This window comes from Periplaneta americana, chromosome 4 (genome assembly GCF_040183065.1).
Source record: "Periplaneta americana isolate PAMFEO1 chromosome 4, P.americana_PAMFEO1_priV1, whole genome shotgun sequence".
Taxonomy (NCBI): domain Eukaryota; kingdom Metazoa; phylum Arthropoda; class Insecta; order Blattodea; family Blattidae; genus Periplaneta; species Periplaneta americana.
In genome coordinates, this window is record NC_091120.1 from 90,681,954 (window position 1) to 90,704,394 (window position 22,441).

Here is a 22,441-nt window from a genome sequence, read left to right on the forward strand (position 1 = left end):
TCCAGTTATGTAAATGCTAAGATTTACTAAAGTTGAAAAGGTGGCCAATGTAATAATAGTAACAATGCTTTGATCTTCACGGACAACTGCTCGGACAATTTATCAACATGTTAACAATATATGAAATGCACCTACTGTACTGAACGAACATGATACACTGTGCAGAGCAGAGAATTGAAGCTGTATAGCAACATCTTGCAGTCCTAAAAAATTTGCAAGGAGACATTCAGCTCCAAATTGCTAAACTGTCTTTTGAGGTGCATTATGATAAATAACAGGAAAATCATCTCATACTCAATTTGTGCAATGGCTTGCATCAAAAGATTTTTGCATGAATCAAGATTATAGTTTGAAAGACATTTGCAACAAAACAGATTTCACATGCTATTGATGCTGGATGAAGTAAATTTACAACTAGGAAGTATTGTTACACAGAATCGTCGATCTTGGACAACAGAAACTCCAAATGTTTGCAATAAGACATGTATGACAGCAAATAGTTGCATAGTGCACCATAATGATAGGATTAATTGGATCTTACTTTTGGAATATGACGAAGGTAAACAGTTACTCTTAATGATGAAAGTTGTTACGTAATTAATACATTAATTTCTTCATCCAGCAGTGAATGTCACTAATGTTCATCTTTTGTTAATGATAATGCCAATTACAGCTACTGCAAGACAAATCAGGCATACCTAATACTAAATTTTTGGATACAGAATTATCACACATAATGGCGATATTTGCAGATGATTGTGTGATTGGTGCATTTTCAGTGACGGGTCTGCAAAAAGCAATTGATGAAATTAATAATTTCTCTAAAATCTGGGATCTAAAAATAAATGAGAAGCCCAAAGTATTAATATGTAAAAAAGGGGAATATTTGGTGTAAACAAGAGAAATGGGATACCTATTGAGTGTGTTTACGTATCTAGGAGTAGTAATAGATAATAGGGGAAATTGAAAATGGCAAAATGAAACAGCAATGAATAAAGGAAAGAATGCACTACTAGTAATAGATAAAATGTTTAAACAAATTACCGAATTTGGGAATGAAGGATTTTCTTAACGTGTACCAGGCACTAATACAATCGAAACTATTATATAACATTGAAATATGGGGGGAGTAGAGAGACTAGTATAAATATCGATAAGTTAAGAGCTAAACTGTGCAAAAAAAAATCTAGGTGTACCATGGAACACGTCCAACTTAGCAGTGAGATTGGAGATGGGGCTTGATAGTAGCCTAGGAATAATCCTGGAAAGGAAAATAAAATATTTATGTAGTAATATGTTGAGGGATAATATGTCGATTTAAAAAAAATGTATTTCTAGATAAGACTGCTCTAAAATGAAACTGGTTAAAAGAATTACAATCACAGGTAAACATATTAGGTCTAAATTGGTTATGGAAAGAAATAAGGACTCTAAATGCCAAAATTACTGCAAAAACTATAAAAGATAAAGAAGACGAAATCTCAAGACAGGATGTTTTTAGTAATATAACAAACTTGGATTCATTAAGGTATTATATAAAAATGAAAAAAACGTCTGGAAACAGAAAGAGTATGTTAGATTAAACACAAGAGAAGTCTCATAGAGATAGGTATTTGGAGAGTCAAAAATGGAAGAGGTAATGTGAATAAGGATACTTGTCCTCTATGTGGATGTTTTGAAGACGCAATCCATATACTCTTAAAAAGCACAACAAATGACCTGAGAATTAGCAGAATAGAAAATAGATTTTTGAAGATCGTGAAAATTAGATAGAAAAAGAAGATAAAGGAACAATATGAATACAGATTAAAATGTGAGAGAATCCTTCACTCTACAAAAGCTATTACTTAAGGAGTAACCAAATTAGTAACCTGTTAAATAGTTAAGTAAAAAGTGAAACAATGAATTAGAATAATAATAGTAAAAGATTTAGGACTAGTAAATACAGTGAATATTGAGCTTATTATGATAATATACCGAACTAGAATTGTTTATAGGTCATGAATAAGTATAGGATAAGAACATTAAGTTACAGTGTGATATTTCAGTACTGACAGAAGGAAAAATGGATAATTCAGATAGTTCTTTTTGCTGCCATAGACATTGCTCTTGGTGCACCAATGGAGGTGAATTACATATCATGATGATAATTAATGAAGCAGTGGTGAATGTTAATAGGGAAAACAGGAGGACCCTGAAAAATCCTACCACCAAGCACAATCTTTGTCCAACACAAATTCCACTTGGACCAACCAGGAAGTTACCAATGTGCAAAGCAGACACTCTAGCAATTCGGCTAACAATGCACAAAGTATAAATTAGCAAACATAGATCATGCCCTAATATATGTGGTTTAATTTAATTTATCAATCTGACCCAATATTTTGGGTTTGCTTTGCAGCACAGAATAGCTCACAATAAAATTTAAAATAAAAATTATATAAGCACGTTTCAAACAAAAGAGATTAAGACATATAGAAAAAAATAGAACCTAGTGCAATTTAAATTGAGTGTACACCATAAAGATGCTGAAGAAATATCGCTACAGAAAATTTTATTATGGTGGTGACGATGGCAACTTGAAGATCTCTCTTCAGCTTGTGTAATATATAATGAGTGTAGAAATACTAATTTTAAAGAATTTGTGAGTAGAGGCGTGAGACATGTTAAGGTAGAAAACCATGGGTTGGAAATGTGTAATTACTGCACTAAGAGAGAAAGTTCACAACATCGATCTCTGTATAGAGAGACAACTTCCTTAAAACCATTAAAAGTGTGATGCTTGATGTAGTACTCTCTACTTTTATGGTACTGCAGTGGATTGTTGCAAAAAAAAAAAAAAAACACATAAGAATCTAATTGTAATGTAATATGAACGAGAAAGCATCAAATATTAAAACTCCGTATTTTTTTTTCGACACAATTTATTGCATTTAATTTCCATAACATATTTAGTTTGCAGTACACCAGACACAGTTATGGTAACTAAAGTACGAGATACATATACTTGCGATTCTAACATATCTAATCCCATCTTTACAACACAGCATAGATAGTGTTACACCATTCGTTGTATGCACTGCTCTGTCACACTTCATTATATTGCTGTTATTCAAAATTATGTGATAAGTAACATATTAATTTGATAAATTACGTAAGATACACACATCATCTCCATTATATTTAGTTATCTATAAATATATTGTTTTCTTTGTTATGAATTTGCAAACAATTTTTCGTTTTGAATTATTACCATATAATTGCAAACAAAATGTTACTACATTTACGTACGTATCTGGGAGTTAAAGTAAATAACAAAGGAACAATATCTTAAGAAATAAACAAAAGAATATTAATAAGAAATAAAGCCCATTTTGGAAACATTAAACTAATAAAATCAAGACTTTTAACCAGAACAACCAAATTAAAAATATATAATACCTTAAGGGGTTAGGTACAGCTTATAGCAGTAAAATGTTTGGAAATATTCAACATTATTTTCCTCCATTACTGTATCTTATACAATAATGAAAATTGGTATGTATAAAACACTGTCCTTCTGCTATATGAAAAACGTATTTTTACGATTAAAAAAAAAATATTTATTTTCTTCAAAATTCAAAATGATAGCAGTTCACTGTGCAGTGGTGAAGTGTTTCCATCATATTTGGCCATTTTTTTAAATGAATTTATTTTTTATCAGACAATCTATCAAAAGTAGAGAAGTGATTTTGCATCATATTGTAGATATGAGATGCATAAATACACACAAAAAATTTCGTCACAGAATGTTGGATAGTTTTTGAGTTATGAAGGAAACGCTTCATTACTGCAAAGTGAAAAAAATGTATATAATTTTTTTTTTAATCGTAAAAATATTTTTTTTTCATATAGCAGGAGGACAGTGTTTTAAATATACTAGTTCTCATTATTGAACAAGATACAGTAATGGAGGAAAAAAATGTTGAATATTTTCAAAAATTATTGCTGTAAGCTGTACCTAACCCCTTAATAGAGCCAGTAGTGACATATTCTCCTGAATCATGGGTATTGAAAAAAAGATGACAAAAATCCATTAAGAATATTCGAAATAAAAATTATTAGACGCATATATGGACCAATTTTTAAAGCTGGAAAATGGAGAATTAGATCAAACACGTAAATTGACCAAAACTGTAACGAGAAGATTTAGTAAGACATATCAAATCCATGAGATTGAGCTGGCTGGGTTATGTAGAGAATGCAAGAAGAAAGAATGCCAAAACTTCTGCTTCATGGACACATTATAGGAGTAAGAAAGAAAGGAAGACCTAGGAAGAGGTGGTTACAGGACTTTGAGATGAATATGGGAAAAATGGGTATAAGAGGAAAAGGAAGATACAAGATAGAGACGAGTGGAGGAAAATTGTGAAGGAGGCCAAAGCTCACAAATGGCTGTAGAGCCAGAAAAGAAAAAGAAGATAATTGCAAACAATATTTTGAAAATAAAGATATTGGAGAGTGATGTAACAAAAAATATAACCATTTTAACGTAGGCATCATATTTTTATATTACCTACACACAACTCCCAACTGCCAAACTGTTTGGAGGATCACATCTGCCAACTAGGAGGATTGTCAGACAACTCCACCGACCATATCCCTCCCCTCTTCACCACTTAGGGAATGTTTATGCATGCCATGGCAGCTCAGCATGCTAACATGGCATTTCCTTCATTTTTTATGGAATAGCTATACTACTGCGACCTGGTCACCAGAACCTTGTCTGTTAAAAACAGATGCACCATGGGAAGGTAAGAATGGGAACTGAGTAGGAGAGGTTACGGAAAGAACTTCACTATTCCTTGCAATCTTGTTTGTCAAAATACTTGAACAAAATTAGAATTTTTTCTTCACCATTTTGTCCATTGTGCAGTCTTAAAAAAGAAATGGATCAGAATCATCTTCAGTGATATCCAGCCCTTTCGTATAAACCCACTGTGTGTGAGAAATATTAGAGAGCAAGAGAGTTAATGACTTTATTGCCAAGAACTCAGCATTAGTTAACAACATATTTTGAAAATGGCTACATTGCAGCTTGAGCTTCTGTAACTTTAACTATGTAATTTGTTAATGTCTTCATAATCTTCGAAAGTATAGATACCGCATGCATTGAGTCCTGCATTTCTAATCTCCATGGTATATGTAGACTGCATGGTCCACAATGTGTCTTCTGTAACGGATTTTCGTTGCATTTTTCATTGCATATCTTAAGGATTTACTTACAGCTGTCACATTATATATTTTTCACATAAAAAATTAGGGCTAGGCTGTATCAAGGACACAGCTGCAAGTTTTATTTCGTCATTATGTTGGGCATGGCGATGAGGATTGGGATGAAATAGAACGCAAGTGTAAGATTGCAAGTTGGTTTTATTGGCCATTACAATGTAATTCTGTTTTGAAACCAGGGCTGACACACTCGCTGAATCGTGCTAGCCTCAGCACACCACATGATCTCTTCTTTCTTTCTCTCAGTACATTCTGCATCATCCAGCATTGGTGAGTTTGGGCTCGTTGGATTTGTCTCGACGAGACCTATCACCTGAGACATGTTTCCTAAAATTTTGAACATATTTGCGATTCATATGGCCAGTGGTCGAATTGGAAATAAGTTACTCTCGGTATGCAGAGACTTGTCTTGTAATACTATTTTGGATACTTATTAAATAAGACTTCGCCCATGCGTGAACGAAATAATGTAGGTACTACATAAGATATCATGCACTACTGCAGGAATTGTCTAATAGAAGATACAGAGTATGATGGATGACATTATTAGTTAGCATAATTGATTGTGTGATGAGTTTCACTAAATAACAGTTACTTTTAAATTTTTAATCAGGTATGCTGTTTGGCATCTTATTTTACTTCTGGTATGCTATACCGGCTCATACCAATCCAATTCAACCACTGCATATAGCCTGATATCATTAATTTTTCCCCACCACACAACTGCTGATTTTTACTAACTCGTCATGGCTTCTGATCACTAATTGTCAGTGGTCGTTTGACACCAGAACAGTCATCCTAGCTCAGTGCTATCACAAATTATACTGACTTGAATGCAGCATGGTCTCTTAATTTGTGTCCTCTCTTCCCCCACTTCCTGCATCACACTCTGGTGCCCATGAGTCTTGCTCAAGATCAACTTAGCAGCATTGGTCCTTTGTCTATTGATTGTTACTGATTACAAAATTGCTAGCTGCTGTATTCTGTGAATTATAGCTGCAACGAACCTTACATGACTTTGTGTCACTCGATTTTCTGGAATGGCCACATTACTGGACCGAACTTATAGATATATTCATGTCAAAAACATTTACACCAGCTTGACAGGTATAGTGACTGTCTTTCTGTAGGTACAGACTTTAATACATGAGCATACTTCAAATCACCTATTAGTACCAACAGAAGTTAAAATTTTTAGTCGATTATCTACTGTTTATGCATCTTAATTGTCTTATAGAGATTCTCGTTTATGATCACTAGGTTGGTTCTTACTTACTTCCACCAAGACTGAATGCATAAAATTATTATATTTTCCTGGAAGATGTGCTACCAGATTTGTTACAGCAAGTACCATAGTAATGTGAAATTATGTGGCTCCAACATGACGGGGTTCCTACTCACTTTGCTGGTGGCATGCAACATCATCTGGGAGAAATGTTACCAGGAGATGAATTAGAAGTGAAGGATCAGTTTCCTGGACTCCAAGGTCTCCAGACCTCTGAATTTCTTCCTTGAGGGATATATGAGAGGACTGATTTACTCCAAGCGAGGGGAGTCTGAAGAAGATATCTTATCACTTGCGTTGTTGAGACTTCACACCTATCAAAGGCTTGCAATGCAGCCTCAGGATTATTATGTTTACCATTTCTTATTACTGACGATTGTTTAAGTCAGTAGGACTGCATTTCTGTAAGTATAGTAATTCACTGTTTGGTGACATCTATCGATTCAGCTACACAACATTCAGTTCCGATGGAGTCAGTGATTAATGCCCCACCATCCCCCTGAAAGTTTTGCAGCTTCCTCAGAATGATGTCATCTGAATGCAAGTCAATGTACTACATTCTGCTGCATCCTGCCTTGACCTGAAACTATTGAATGATGATAGGACCATACACCACCTCTGCCATGGTTACTCTAATAATTTATGAAAAACAGTGTCAGCTCCACCATGGTATCTCAATTCTGGTAGTGTCAGACCCACAATGGTATCCCAATTCTAATAGTTCTGATAGTGTTAGCTACCCCAAGCACAAACAACCAAGATTTCTCTTCTCACTTAGCAGATTAGGACTACAATAATTTATTTTACAAATTCCTTACATTAAACTGTAATATTGTAACGTTTATTCCACTTTTCCACCACACGCCGATAACAATGTGACTTTTATTCTTAATGATTCACCCTACAACAATAGGTATTCCACTCAACACAGCAACACAGTAGTCGTTATTGCACTCCACACAGCGACAATGACAATATACGGGTATTATTAAGAACAACAACAATGTACTCCTATTTTCAACTAATGTTCACAAGCACTATGTGCAGAACAAAACTGTCAGTTCTCAGATCACAGTTCGTTTCCCTTGGCTAGTTCTCACTGTTCAAGTTCACTGCACATCGAACTCAGGTCTTCTGGATATGCCGCACTCGCCTGGATGCTGCCACAGTTACAGCCCCACTCAAGTTCACTGCACATCGAACTCAGATCCTCTGGATACGTCGCCGTTGTCCAAGACAAGACTTGAAGGCTGACTGAAGTCTAACTAACTGCTCCAAAGACAGCTCGCGCTTTTATTACTAAACCGTAACATCTCGAATCTTCGATTCGCATGGCTTTCCGAATCTTTGAGAGGGATATGCTTCTAAATGTCCCCCCCTGCTCCCTCCGCTCCGCTCTATCCCCATAGTCTTCTTTCCCCTTGCTCTGTGCTGTGCTACAGCACCTACCGAAGCTCAAGTTCCATTTCCCCACACCTTCCTTCTCACTGGATGCACGTGCACACTCCAGACGCAACCAGAATATTCCAAATGGTACCATAATATGTAAAATGTTGTTTTTAAATAAACATGAATTTTAAAATATATATACAATTTCGTAGGTGTGATTTAAAATTACTGGTTATCTGCAGAAATTAATGGTGAATTATTTTGAAATTGTTGTCTTGAACATGCAATTATAATATTTTACTTTTATTCGAAATCTTGCTTTCATATCAAGCTTCCTTTACAAAATCGTACTGGGTTTATTTCTTTACTTTCATAATATAATGTACCCACTTCGCAATGTGACACTATTTTGCCACTGAATTTTCTGGCTTTGTGGTTAATTATGTCAATATGGCAGCTGCGAATTTTGATGTAGGCTTGTGTTTCGAAATCCAGAAGTGTATTTGTGAATGGCTATTGTGTATGTGTGTATCCAATACCTACCCACTTCACTTGCGTGATTTGGGTTCCGTATATTGCAGACAGATGGCAGGACTGTGACCCATTTTCAAGTTGCACACCACTTGGCAGGCCATGCTGTGCATGACTTGTATCTACGAAGAGTTATGACTAGACCTCGGATTTTAGGTAAAAACATATTTTGTTCCTCATGATATATTCAAAAGAAAAGTTGTATATATACGAATTATGGAAATATATGTTCGAAAATGGTGGTTCTATACAACCTAAAAATACCTCATTTCACGTTAGAAACTATTTTGACCTAATTTTACATTTTCCAATTTCTACAGTTGGTAATATGGAAACGCTGTGTAATTCTGTATGCCAGTCGTGCCTTGACAACAATCGCAGCATAGTTCGTCTCCTCTATTCATTACATTGTGAGATTTCATAGCGAAGACATTGTATTTAGTGAAAAGTAAAACATGCCAAAAGTACCGAGTAGCAGATTATCTCTGATTCGGCAATGGATACAAGAATGTCCTAATTTCTCAATGGATGGAAGAATTATTCACTGTGATGTGTGCCATAAAGAGGTGAGTAAATTACACTTAGCATTACGTTAAGAATTATCGACAATGTAGGACACTCCATGGAGTGAGTAGCTTCTAACTAAATATTTCGGAAAAGATTTTCTCTTCATTTTCTAAATTTCACGTTAAAACAAACTACGAACGCTTGCCGTAAGGGCTACCGCATTTTGCTAATAGATTTCATTCATAAACATTTCATGAAAATAATATTTTATTTCATGAATTTCATAAAATGTATTGTTATTTTTAGGTATGTTGTGAACAAAGATCACATTTAACCCAGCACGTTAAAGGAGCTAAGCACCAATCAAATTTACAAAAGAAATCAAATTTTAAGCAAACGTTCATGACCACTCAACAATCAAATGCAACAAACCGAAATGAATTTCATTCAGACTTGTGTCAAGCCATTGTTGCAGCAAACATTCCTTTCAATACACTTGAAAATAGCCAGTTCAAAAGCTTTCTAGAGAAATACTGCCACCGCAGCATTCCATCTGAATCCACTTTGAGAAAAAACTATTTACATATCTTATATGAAGAAACATTAAGCGGGGTAAGAGAAGATATAGGCGATTCCTACATGTGGATCTCTGTCGATGAGACAACCGATAGATTAGGTCGATGTGTAGCCAATCTAATCATTGGAAAATTGGATCCTGACACACCATCTGTACCTCATTTGGTCTGCAGCAAGGAACTAAAAAAGACTAACCAGGAAACTGTTGCCCACTTTATTAATAATGCTCTCAAAACACTTTACTTCAACAATGTAGATGAAAATAAAGTGCTAATAATCTACACTGATACAGCCCCGTACATGATTGCTGTCGTTAAATTACTTAAAGTATTTTACCCTGCCTTGCTCCATATTACTTGTCTTGCCCATGCCATGAATCGCGTAGCTGAGACGATACGGCTTGAATATCCACAAGTGAATAAGCTGGTTTCCACAATTAAAAAGGGTTTTCTTAAAGCACCTATGAGGATTCAATTATTTCGAGAGCAACTTCCCAATGTGTCACTTCCACCAGAACCTATTCTTACCCGATGGGGAACATGGTTACAGGCCGTGGAATATTACAGCAAGCATTTGAAGGACATTAAGAACTTTGTTTTGAAACTGGGGGAGGATGCAGTGAGCATTACTTCAGCTAAAAAACTTCTGCAGGACCCAACAATTGCCCGGGATATTGCATTCATCAAATCACATTATGTATTTCTGGTCCCCATTATTAATGCTCTAGAGTCTTCAGGCAAACCGGCCTACACGCAACTGGGCTTGATAGAAGAGGTGACAGAAAAAATCAACTTGGTTCCTGGTTATGTTGGTGAAAAAGTTTCTGAAAAACTCAAATCAGTGCTTCAAAAAAACCTAGGACTGACATTTCTCCGCATAGTTGCTGACATCTTGGCTGGCAAAACACCTGAACATGAATGTGCTGTTCCCTTGCATCTAATACCAACATTTAAATATGCTCTGGTGTCATCAGTTGATGTGGAACGCTCATTTTCGGCATATAAGATGGTGTTATCTGAGAAACGATGCAGTTTCTCAATGGAAAACTTAGAAAAGGTGTTAGTTGTTTACTCTGGCTCTAATTATGGACATGTACAATGAAATAATGTCAAATGTTTCGGCTAATTTGTAATGGGAAATGAAATAATGTCATTTTTTGTTCACCTATTTTTGTAATTTTAGAACCTATTTTGATTTGTGATATACCCTATTTTAGGTACCTAATTTAAGATTTTTAGGACCTAAAAGTCCGAGGTCTAGTTATGACATTTACTAGAGTATGTGTGTTTGGTAGTGTAAAGAATGAGTGAAAATGATGAAGATGAGGAAGAGAGAAGGGAAAACCTGGTGCCGGCACATAGCCTATTCCTGTTGAATAGCACCAAGGGAACCACCAGGCTTAGCGTCCCCATCCGATGAACGAATTACTATCAACAGTGACATATACCTTCTCTTCACATGCACTACAGAGAGATTTGGGATTTAAGCCAGGCATATTGGTGCACAACCTAGAATTAGAAGTTGTGCACCGCCACCTCTCCCAGTACCGAGTTAGAAATTTTACACGAAAATCTCTGACCCCAGGCCGGCTAGTTTGGAGGCAGACGCACTACCACAGAGCTAGCTCGATGAATAAAAGACTATTGTAGAAGGAAGAGTTTAACCTCTATGAAAGGATGCAGTTGTGTTTGTGATTTCTCAAAGGTCTCCAAAGCTATTGAGACCCATTTTGTCTGCAGTTTAAAGGTAGAAATGTTGAGCCTTTTTCTCAGTAGATCTTTTATCCAAAGCGTAAATATTCTTAAGTAAAATAATTCCTACAAATATTTTTTATTTTGCTAAAAACTATTCCAATGGTATTAACAGTGGTACAGCCACATCAAACATCACACTTTAAATGGCGTTGAAACATTGTCTATCTCTACAGCAACCAACGTTACGGAATTATGACCATAATGGAGTAATTGCGCATTTCCAACCCATGATTTCCTACCTTAATATGTCTCTTTTGTTCCAATCTGTCACCTCACAAATTGTTCAAAAGTAGTTTTTCCGCATTCTGTATATATTAGCACAATTATAACACAGTATCAACAATAACCTACGAGAGTATTAGTATAATTTAATTCCCATAATATTCTTGTTAAAATTAATAAAATAGCTCCCCCCTTCAAAAAAAAAAAAAAAAAAGCCGCAGTCATGCAATTGATGAGATTTAAAAATCTCCTGTCACTTTTCGTAAAATATATTCTTGTGTCATTCAAATCCCTACACAATTTCTAACTGTTTCTAAAATTTGAAGTGTAGTGCTGAAATTTCTTACATATCTAAATGCACAAACGAGAAGAGAGGTATGTGCAAGAAAGGGAGGGGGAGAAAGAAAAAGAGAGAAATTCTTATACGTGCAGAATGAGAATACTGTTGCATCATCCTTCAATTTATGTTCTTAAATTAATGAAGTAACATAAAAATAACCATAGACATAGGCTCTACTACTGTAATTGTTTGATTATAATGCTTGACTCAGTCCTTCCCTCAACCATAATCTCTCCTAGTCTTATAACATGAGGACATCTGCAAAGTGGAATTTATCACACTTAATGGCGGATTGGATGAGAGGAGTTGATCAGTAAAACTAAAGTTGACAAAAGCAATACAATTATCAACAAATGTTGCCTGTTGTCCATTCAGTCAAGAACAGGGTTTCCTTATGAGCCACAAATTAATGACGCAAGAACTTTACTTTTATTTCTCTTCTATGAAGTCTTGTTAAGGATATTTATCACTCTTACTTAAAATCCATACTTCTTGTTCAAATTTGGATCTAATGGGATAAGCATGGTTATTTGTCTACAGACAATCAACATGAGCAGGAAATATTATTGAGTACAATATAAACAATGTTTCCACCAAAAATTCTTTCCCTTCATTTTCCTGCTCTCAGGAAAGCTCTTCCACTACTATGCATTCACTTGCTTGCCATGCTGCTTTATTCACAACTTCATTCATTTTGTAACATTTTGAAAGAAAAAAAACTTGGCAAATAAACCTCTGTGTGATTTAAAGATATAGAGCATGAAATCTTGAACATCTATTTGTACACTAACTTCACATCCGATTGAAAATGAATGTGAAGTAAAAGCGCATTATCACAATATTTGCCACATTGCACTCCATTGTCATCTGCCTTCAATCATGAATTCAGGTGAAGTGAATCTGTTGCTCAAGCAACAGTTACAAGTGATAAACAGAAGAAAATGAGGAAAAAATAATACTATATGTACATAATGATAATGCATGATACTTTTAGTAAAATGTGACATTTATTATTCTTCTCCACATATCTTCATATACTGTATTTATTAATGCAAAATGTAATATAAAATAATGTACTGTTATGGGAGAGTCGTTACATATGCCATATATCAAATTAATGAACTTGCAACACTTTTGTTACCAAAATGTCAAGGAAGAGGGATATTAAAAAAAAAAAATATGAAATAAATTTCACTTTATCAGCCTTTCTGAATCATATATAAATGTACCATATTCATTAAGAAGACTATGTATTGCTCTTACAAGGCTCAGATCGTATGAAGTTATTATGATAATAAAACTTACACTCAGATTTTCTCTTGGAAACAGAAAGTGCTTTTTTGATAGCAGTCCAATCTTCCAAAATATCTCCATCATTGAGCATGTAGACAATATATGGACCAGAAACTGTCACTGGTTTTTTTCGGGATGAATTGAGAGAATCAACCATCTTCCCTGTACCCCCAGCACCTCGTCTCATCATCTTTCCGGAATTGTTGTAACTCTGCTCCACCAGCCAGAGGTCAGCACTAATATCGACATTGTTTCGGTCTTCCTCCAAGTGCCTTATTTTGTCTTCCAGGTCACCATGAATAGAATCCCACAACAGACATTTTTCACTCTAGAAAAAAGGGGGGTTTAGTTTCAAGTTTTGGATAAGTAACGAGCGTTTGTAAAACAACCTCTAAATATGTTTTAAAATAACATTGATAGCATTAATAAACAAAAGAGAAACAGCAAAATATTTGAAAAGAAACAGTAATCATTGACTGGCAATAGCTAGCATGTTAGTTGTCCTAGAATAAGTCATAGGTCTACTTACACGTCTAACCATACTAAAATACTATCAAATATATTTTTTGAAGTTGTATTAAGTAAATTTTATTTTTTAATAATTGCAACTTTTTTGTCATATAAATGTAATATTAAAAATAATTTATACAATTTGTTTTCAATGCTAAAACTTTAAATACTCCATATAACTAGTACAACACAACTGCTAAAGCAAAGATTTGTTATATTATGAAGAAAATTATTATGCTTCAGTTCTCCTTTAGTAAGCGTAGTTCGCTCAATGAGATAAGGTAATGGAATAAAAATGACCACTTAGGATTAACAAATATACATTAAAATATCCTCTTATTTTATAGACGCGTAGACTATGTTTAGACCTACTGTACAGCCTAAAAGACTGCATTCTGATTTTTTAAACTTATGATAATGAAGAAAAATTGATCTGTAATTTATGTTAGTAATGATTATTAATACTAATAATGTTCTCTTAGGATAATATCAATGTTCAATTACAAAATATAAAACGTAAAACATGCAAGTACAAACATTAGCCAGTGACCCTCAAAATTGTTTAAATTAATTCAATACCTCATAGTTCTGAGATGCTGCTAGTTCCTCAGCGTCAAATTTGTTACGGATATTAGCGAGGCGAAATTCACGCAGAATTCCTGCCACTTCTGTACGAATTCTCATATTTTCTTGCAGCTCTTCCAGTGGCTGCAAATATTCTTGTGCACGTCCACATCGTACTTCCCCTAACTTTGTGTCTACTTGAGTAATGCGTTCCCGATATAACCTAAAATTATTACAGAATTATAAAATAATAAAAGTTTATTTGACATAAGAAAGCAGAATGAATCAGGCGAAACTGGGAATGTGTGATACACAAGGAGGCTTCATACTCGATACTTAATTTCTTCCCCTATTTTTAGTTACATTGATCTTAGAACAAACTCTATCTCATTTCCATATTTTTTCTCCTGATAATGAAAAGATGTGTGCTATTTATAAAGAAGAGAGGCTCAAATTTGTGAAATACAGGACAAAAAGTATATAAAATCTATTTCTTTTAACTTTACACAGCATTCATTCTAGTAAATTAAATTTAAAAATCAAACTATTGTGCCATAAACCTAATTCAGATTTATAACACACATTAATTATTCACATTGTAATAAGTAAGACGGCTCTATATATATATATATATATATATATATATTTTGTGTAACTGAAAATCTCATTGCAAGATACTTTTTTTTTTTTACAGAGGAGGGGCCTGAAGACCTGTACTGCAGCTCGAGGATTATTGTGTTTCCATTCCTTTTTATTGACGACTGTTTAAGTCACTAGGACTGCAACCCTGTAAGTATCGTGATTCACTGCTTGGTGCCATCTATCAATTCAGCTACACAACATTCAGTTCTGATGGAGTCAGTGATTAATGCCCCTCCATCCCCCTGAGAGTTTTGCAGCCTCCTCAGAATGATGCCATATGTATGCAAGTCAACGTACTACATCCTGCTACATCCTGTGTTAACATGAAACTATTGAACAAAGATAGGACTATACACCACCTATACAAAACTTTTCACGAAAAATAAATGGACTTCCAGTTCAGATATTGCCACGAAACTGCGGCACATTAAAGGCATCACTTTCGGAAAAAGTGGTGCTTACAACATTATTTGAGAGACCTCTTCAATTGTTATATCTATGTCACGAGAAAAGCAAACCGAAATCAATTAAAAAGAACAAAACAGTTAACAATTTTGTTTACATTATAGTAAAAATTTAACATTTCACTGTCGCATTTTGCGTTTATTACTTCTATACATAGACAAAATGCAAATTAATAGGAGTGACGTGGCAATTTTTTGAGTGCACAACCGAAAATACTGTCTAATGTGAACAAATACTGCTTCAGAAACAGACGATCATAAATATATTAGTTTATACATACTGTTCTCGAAGCAAAGTGAACTGTCTTTCTAAATCCACTAAATTTTCCATACATTCTGTTCTTCGCCTCTCACATTCCTCTTCATCCATTTCTGAAATAAGAAAATGACCAGTAAAGCTGCTGGAAGAATATAATACTGATATTTTTATTTCAAGTTCTGATGTTCTTAAACAATTGAGCAATTTTCTACCTGAACTATCATCAGAATCTGATGCAGCATCACTACTGTCACAGGTTGAACTAGATTTATCGGATTCTCCTGATTCATGTTCCATCTCCTCTCCATCACTATCTTCCCGGTCATCTTTGATTCCATGCATACTATGCTGCTTATGCGTTCTGAAATGAATCAAATACAAGCCATAAATTCATTAGTGGAATATAAAATATAAAGAAGTCCAGTTGTCAGTTACAGTTTTTAATCTTCCTCCTGTTCAGTTATAGGTTATATAGACCCATTACAAATATTATTACAGAATCCTTACATTTTCTGAGGGACCACCTTAAACTTTGTGCAAATATATATGGCTCTTGAATTGACTGTTAAACAACAGAAGGCGAGTTCAGTGATGTGGTGGCCATTAGTGTCGTGCATTTCATTCTCTATGTTTGGTTCAAGTTTGTCGAGCGTGACAAGAACCGAAGTCTGCTTTGAAGAAGCGGCTATGTCTCGCTCACTCGGTCTTGCACCTTGTATGATCTGTGCTCTTGAAGTTTGCTGGGCTCTCTTATGCTCCTCTTCCAACCCTTCATGCTTTTAGCTGAGTAAGGATTTTAGAACAAATCTTGTGAAGTATTATTTAATTGTAAGGAGAGGTAATTTTAATTTAAAAAATATGATTAAACTTCGATAGAAATATACGTACATATAGGTACATCACATTATGTTTTTAAAATACATGACAGTTATTACTATACCAATTGCAGAAAGAAAATAGCTATAATTACATTCTTCACATAATATTCAAATAAATCACAGTTTCTTGGTAACAATATTTGTGTGACTATACGGTTGATAAAAGTATTACAGGCACTATGTTCGATTCAAGTTAGTCGAGTTTGACGAAGTTCGACTTTCGTCGATGTTCGCTCTGCAGAAGAAGGCCTATCATGTTTATTCCACTTTGTTATAAAAATATTGCCTGTCCTCCACTCCCATCCCTTCATGTTTTGGCATAGATCTTGTGATTAATTTTTCATATAAAATAAGACGAAGTTTGTAATGTCTTGGTTGCCTCTCTCATGTTTGAACATTGCACATACTAGTTGGTAGTTTGAACATATAATTTTTAAAATATATTTTGTTTGATTTATTTATATGTATATTTGGAGAATGTTTAGTCATATTAATAACAAGAAAAATTACCTATACTCATTACTATTCGTAACTTTGCAAGATATGTGCCTGATATCCTTATGCAGGTAAAACATAAAGGCGCAGGGAGAGTAGGAACTAAAGAGAATGGCACCGAACATATGTAAGGAAAGGGAAATACTGAACAAACGCAAACGGAGCTTCAGTTCTACAGAGACACGGCAAACATGAACCGAACATAAGGTCTCTTACTGGTTTTCCAGGGACTCAGTTATTTTAGTTTGCATGCTTCACTTCCACGTACTGTTGGGATATCTAGGGAGTAGGGCGAAGTTTGTAGTACCTTGATATCTCCTCTCACGTTCTAACATTGCACGACACTAGTGGCCATCATGTACAGCAATTCCTCTGAACTACTGATAAAGCAGTTGTATTCATATGACATACGCAAGTCTATCGTGCTATCAAAAAGGAGTGCGTTATATGACAGTAAACATTTTTAATAGCCTCCCTATGGATATAAAAAGTGAAACTCAAAGCATAAGATTATTTAGGGGCAAATTACAGAAGTACCTAATTTCTCACACCTTCTATTTTGTAGGTGAATTCATGACATTTAACAACGCTTCATGAATATTTCTGTGTTGTATTAATTACTGATACTAAAACTTTGTGTTTTACTAGTAGACTACATTGCAAAACTCTTCTGTATACATTTCAACTAGACTGTGACTATAATTAAGACTTATAGTACTATTAAGATTTTTTTTTTCATTTGACATGTTTCATATTCTAGCTGTGAAGTGATGTACGAATACCATGGAATGTAAATACATTTCAACTAGACTGTGACTATAATTAAGAATTATAGTACTAGTAAGATTTTTTTTTTCATTTGACATGTTTCATATTCTAGCTGTGAAGTGATGCACGAATACCATGGAATGTAAATAAATATAATACAATGACTTGATCACCATAGTCTCGTCAGCAATATCATGATAGACCATGAGAAGATGAGGGCTTTTAGATAGGAAATAAAATTGATTATGTAACATCCCTTCATTCCATTACCAGACAGGGTTGTCATGTGGCCTGTATTTTACAGAATGTCTCATATTTGAGGCAGAAAAAACTTGTCCAGTAAGAAATCCTTATGGATTTTACTGACATTATGTCACAGATGGGCAATTTTTCCTTACTGTTTGTGCAGATATCATACTGTAGAATTATGATAAGAATCAGTCACTTTATTTTTAACAACAGTGACAAAGCAGCAAATAAATGTAATCTTCTAGCTGCCTCTGATTCAGTTAAAAGTAATTTTATTCCAACCAATAGCTGTGCATAGTTATTGATACAGTAATAAATTGTTGTTGGATTGTGTGTAGTATGTAAGAAAACGCGAAAAATGTTTCAAACCAAAATGAGCATTTTTTGTTCACATGAAACAAAGAGGACATGTTACATTTAGAAAAACAGAACATTTATTTAACATTTCTATTGGCACAAACTTTGCAATTATTTCTTTCCAATCTGAATCCCAAATCTAATTTATGTCTCTTCTAAATTTTAGTAATTGATAGGCAGAAGGGTAAGGGTGTCATTCTTGATCCCACAATCCATTCTGAGATGCATGAGCAACAGTCACAAGAGGTGTGTCGTGAAAAGCAAGTCATGTATGAGCCTTGTTGTCAGCATCTCGGAGCACAATACCACATCACATATTGGACAGTTTTTGGACTCATCTTCAGTGCCCGTGGCATGATCCCGCGAGAAACTTTAAATCAACTTAAACAATTTAAAATTTCTGACGCAACAATTGATGCCATAGGATCTCATGTGTTAAAATCATCCTTAACTATAATTAGTAATCATTTGTACCCAAGAAACTTTTATTGCAAATGATTTCCTATGCTTTCTTATCATTTATCTTAATGTTTTTTTTTTCTTTCAAATTGTCACATTGTTTTTAATCATTGTTCATTATGAATTGATTAATAGACCGATCTATTGAACCCAGAATATGCCATTAGGTAAGTTCAGGATAACACAGAGAGTTTGGAATTGAACGGGTTACATCAGCTTCTTGTCTATGCGGATGATGTGAATATGTTAGGAGAAAATCCACAAACGATTAGGGGAAACGCGGAAATTCTAGTTGAAGCAAGTGAAGCGATTGGGTTGGAAGTAAATCCCGAAAAGACTAAGTATATGATTATGTCTCGTGACCAGAATATAGTACGAAATGGAACTATAAAAATTGGAGATTTATCCTTCGAAGAGGTGGAAAAATTCAAATATCTTGGAGCAACAGTAACAAACATAAATGACACTCGGGAGGAAATTAAACACAGAATAAATATGGGAAATGCCTGATTTTATTCGGTTGAGAAGCTTTTGTCATCTAGTCTTCTGTCAAAAAATCTGAAAGTTAGAATTTATAAAACAGTTATATTACCGGTAGTTCTGTATGGTTGTGAAACTTGGACTCTCACTTTGAGAGAGGAACAGAGATTAAGGGTTTTTGAGAATAAGGTTCTTAGGAAAATATTTGGGGCTAAGAGGGATGAAGTTACAGGAGAATGGAAAAAGTTATACAACACAGAGCTGCACGCATTGTATACTTCACCTGACATAAGTAGGACCATAAAATCCAGACGTTTGAGATGGGCAGGATATGTAGCACGTATGGGCGAATCCAGAAAATGCATATAGAGTGTTAGTTGGGAGGCCAGAGGGCAAAAGACCTTTGGGAAGGCCGAGACGTAGATGGGAAGATAATATTAAAATGGATTTGATGGAGGTAGGATATGATGGTAGAGACTGGATTAATCTTGCTCAGGATAGGGACCAATGGCGGGCTTATGTGAGGGCGGCAATGAACCTCTGGGTTCCTTAAAAGCCAGTAAGTAAGTAAGTGTTTTTGCGAGGAAGACTTATTACTTAAAGTTATTATTCATGTTTTGTAGTGTTAAATTACACAAAAAGATCTCAAATTACTTTGAAAGGTTCCTAATAATGATAAATGTATAGCATTTCAGTAATAATTACATTTTGTTGTTGGTAACACTGTTCAACTAACGCTATAAAATCATGCTCGTGTGCTGGTGGTTAAGTACAAGTACATTACTTTCTATAAATATAAAATGCATGACTGTAATGTTATATAAAGCTGCACCCCAAAGTCATGTTTGAAATTTAGTTGCTGTATGTGTGGATCTTAGGGTTATTAGTCTGGCAAAAGTGATTACATGCATAAAATCATAAACAATTACTGTAGCCACCTGACCCACTTTGAAACATGTGCTGCATTGCCAAGTCTAGTTTTTTTTTTTTTCGTGGTGTCTAACCATCCCAGGAATTTGTAGAGTGGAAAGACGAACTCTGCGCAAGTGGTATGTGGGAGGGCTAGGACCAATTACCGCTCTGGGGAGGGTGAGGCATTGGTTGAACAAAGTTACCAATTGCTTGAAGGGAAGGGATCATTTCTATCTGAAGTCTCTACCATGAGCATCTTACCCCTTAGCGGTCCTGAGCTGATGCTGCCCGCAATACACTCCGGCACAGATAGACTCCGCCCCCATATGCTCCAAGTCACTCTACAGATTCCTGGGACGGACCATAGAAATATTCGGTAGAAAACGTTGGTTATTATGACGGACATCAATAACATGGATGATTAGCAACAGGTTAGGTTTGATTTGTTTAGGTTTTTGGTTTGCCTTGCATATCTACTTTTTAGCAGGCATACCAAAAACCTGAACAAACCAAACCCAACCTATCACAGATCCTCGATGATGTCCACCACACTGACAGTTTTCTACCCAATTACCAAATATTCTAATTGTTGCTACCATTAACCAACATCAGGCAACAACGAGACACTTCAAGTGACGTGACTAAGAGGCAGTTAAAGTGCGGCAAGGTTCCCATTTCAAAGACTTGAACAACAACATTGACGCGATAACGAAAACCTTTTACATACTGCTTGTCTATAATGAAAACGAGACTACTATAATGAAACGTCCATATACACACTAGTGCGTACCGAGATCGAAGTTTCACCTAGTATTCAAATCAAGCTTTGAAACAAGAACGAAGACTCATTTAACATGTTTCAATACAATACTGAATGTACGAGATCCTGAAGTTCGACGCAAAAGTAGGCAAAAAGGGCCACTTTCATTTCCAAAAGATACTCAATTTATTCCAACACTTAGAATTTTGTCACATATGCATTGATAATAATTCTGACATAGGTCACATAAGCCTCAGCACTAGATATGACACTCTCCATCACTTCACCCATAGTATCGATAGTTAGTCTTCAATTTCAGGCCTACATCGAATTTATTATACCTGATGATGAAATCCAAGTATGAATAACTCATTTCTAACTGTTAGTGCGTTTCTAGTGTAAAATTAAATATATTCAAACATTCGTATTGCTACCATGGTCCAACTTGTAGCTCAAATACAGATTAAAATAGGTTTACAACATTTCAGAATTTGACAACGGAATTATATGTTTCACCCACAAATTTAACTTCGATTAATTACCTTGATATTGCAGTATATCGGTTGAAATGTATTCTATAAGTCAGATTTTTGCGAAAATGAGGACGTATAACCTCACTCCTTAGAATAAGAAATACAACCATAGACCGTAGGCATACAAACAGGCTTGCCAATGGAATATTTCGTAAATAGTACAGATAACTAGTCTTTCACGATAATAAATATTATTAACATTAATTGAAAGTCTTACATGTTTCTGAAACCACAAGCTTTATTAATAAATCGTTTACACTCTTATTAAAAATAAACTGAATACTCATTAGTATTTTTTATATCTATGCATATTGGCTATCATGATATCAAAATAATTGCATTACATATTACACGGTTGATAACCCTGCTTACGTACGCTGGCGCCAAGATAAGTTGTGGTGTCTTATTTGTCTATGGTGGTGTAGCTCGATGAAGGGGAGGGAGCTGATGATGTTGACGTAGTTGCACTTGCATGCCACTATCCATACCTTTTAATACCTTGTGCCGAGCGGAGAATAGTGCAATACATCACAGATCACACACAGTGCCAGTGAATACCCAATCATTCACCAAAATGGTAATCAGAATAAATACCTTTGGTTCTTACAATATAAAATATTTAAAACATCTTGTTCATTCCAGTTCCCAACTAGATTGAGATGAATTTTTGGTTTGCATACGTTCAATGACAGAAGGATCACTTACACGATGATATTTCTAAGAAAAATTATTAACAAAAATAATATTGATTCTGCAGAAATACTCAAACTAATTCCATTTTATATCATTCCAAATATATAATTGTGTAGGTATTTAATATCCCAAGATCGAGAAAAATATTTCGTATAAACTAGTCATTAATTAAATTTCGATATTTGACCAAACCACCATTGTGGAGTAATGGTTAGCGAGTTTGGCCATTCATTCATTTATTTTATTCCAT

At 34.8% G+C, this 22,441-nt stretch overlaps 1 protein-coding gene across 6 annotated transcripts in view; it reads right to left on the reverse strand.

Annotated features, from left to right (window-relative positions):
- The window catches only part of Brms1 (breast cancer metastasis-suppressor 1-like protein), a 38,931-nt gene extending 16,981 nt beyond the window's left edge, over positions 1-21,950 (reverse strand). The window contains exons 1-5 of one of the 6 annotated variants that reach the window (XM_069823727.1): positions 20,467-20,551; positions 15,820-15,968; positions 15,630-15,720; positions 14,258-14,465; positions 13,181-13,496 (exon numbers count right to left, since the gene is read on the reverse strand). In XM_069823727.1, the coding sequence (XP_069679828.1) occupies positions 13,181-13,496; positions 14,258-14,465; positions 15,630-15,720; positions 15,820-15,968; positions 20,467-20,531 (829 nt within the window). In that variant the 5' untranslated portion in view covers positions 20,532-20,551. Of the gene's footprint in view, positions 1-12,695; positions 13,497-14,257; positions 14,466-15,629; positions 15,721-15,819; positions 15,969-20,466; positions 20,554-21,306; positions 21,426-21,507; positions 21,663-21,874 lie in introns of those variants that run through there. The other 5 variants (XM_069823725.1, XM_069823724.1, XM_069823726.1 and 2 more) reach the window with 5 other exon arrangements.
- Between the last annotated feature and the right edge of the window lie 491 nt (positions 21,951-22,441).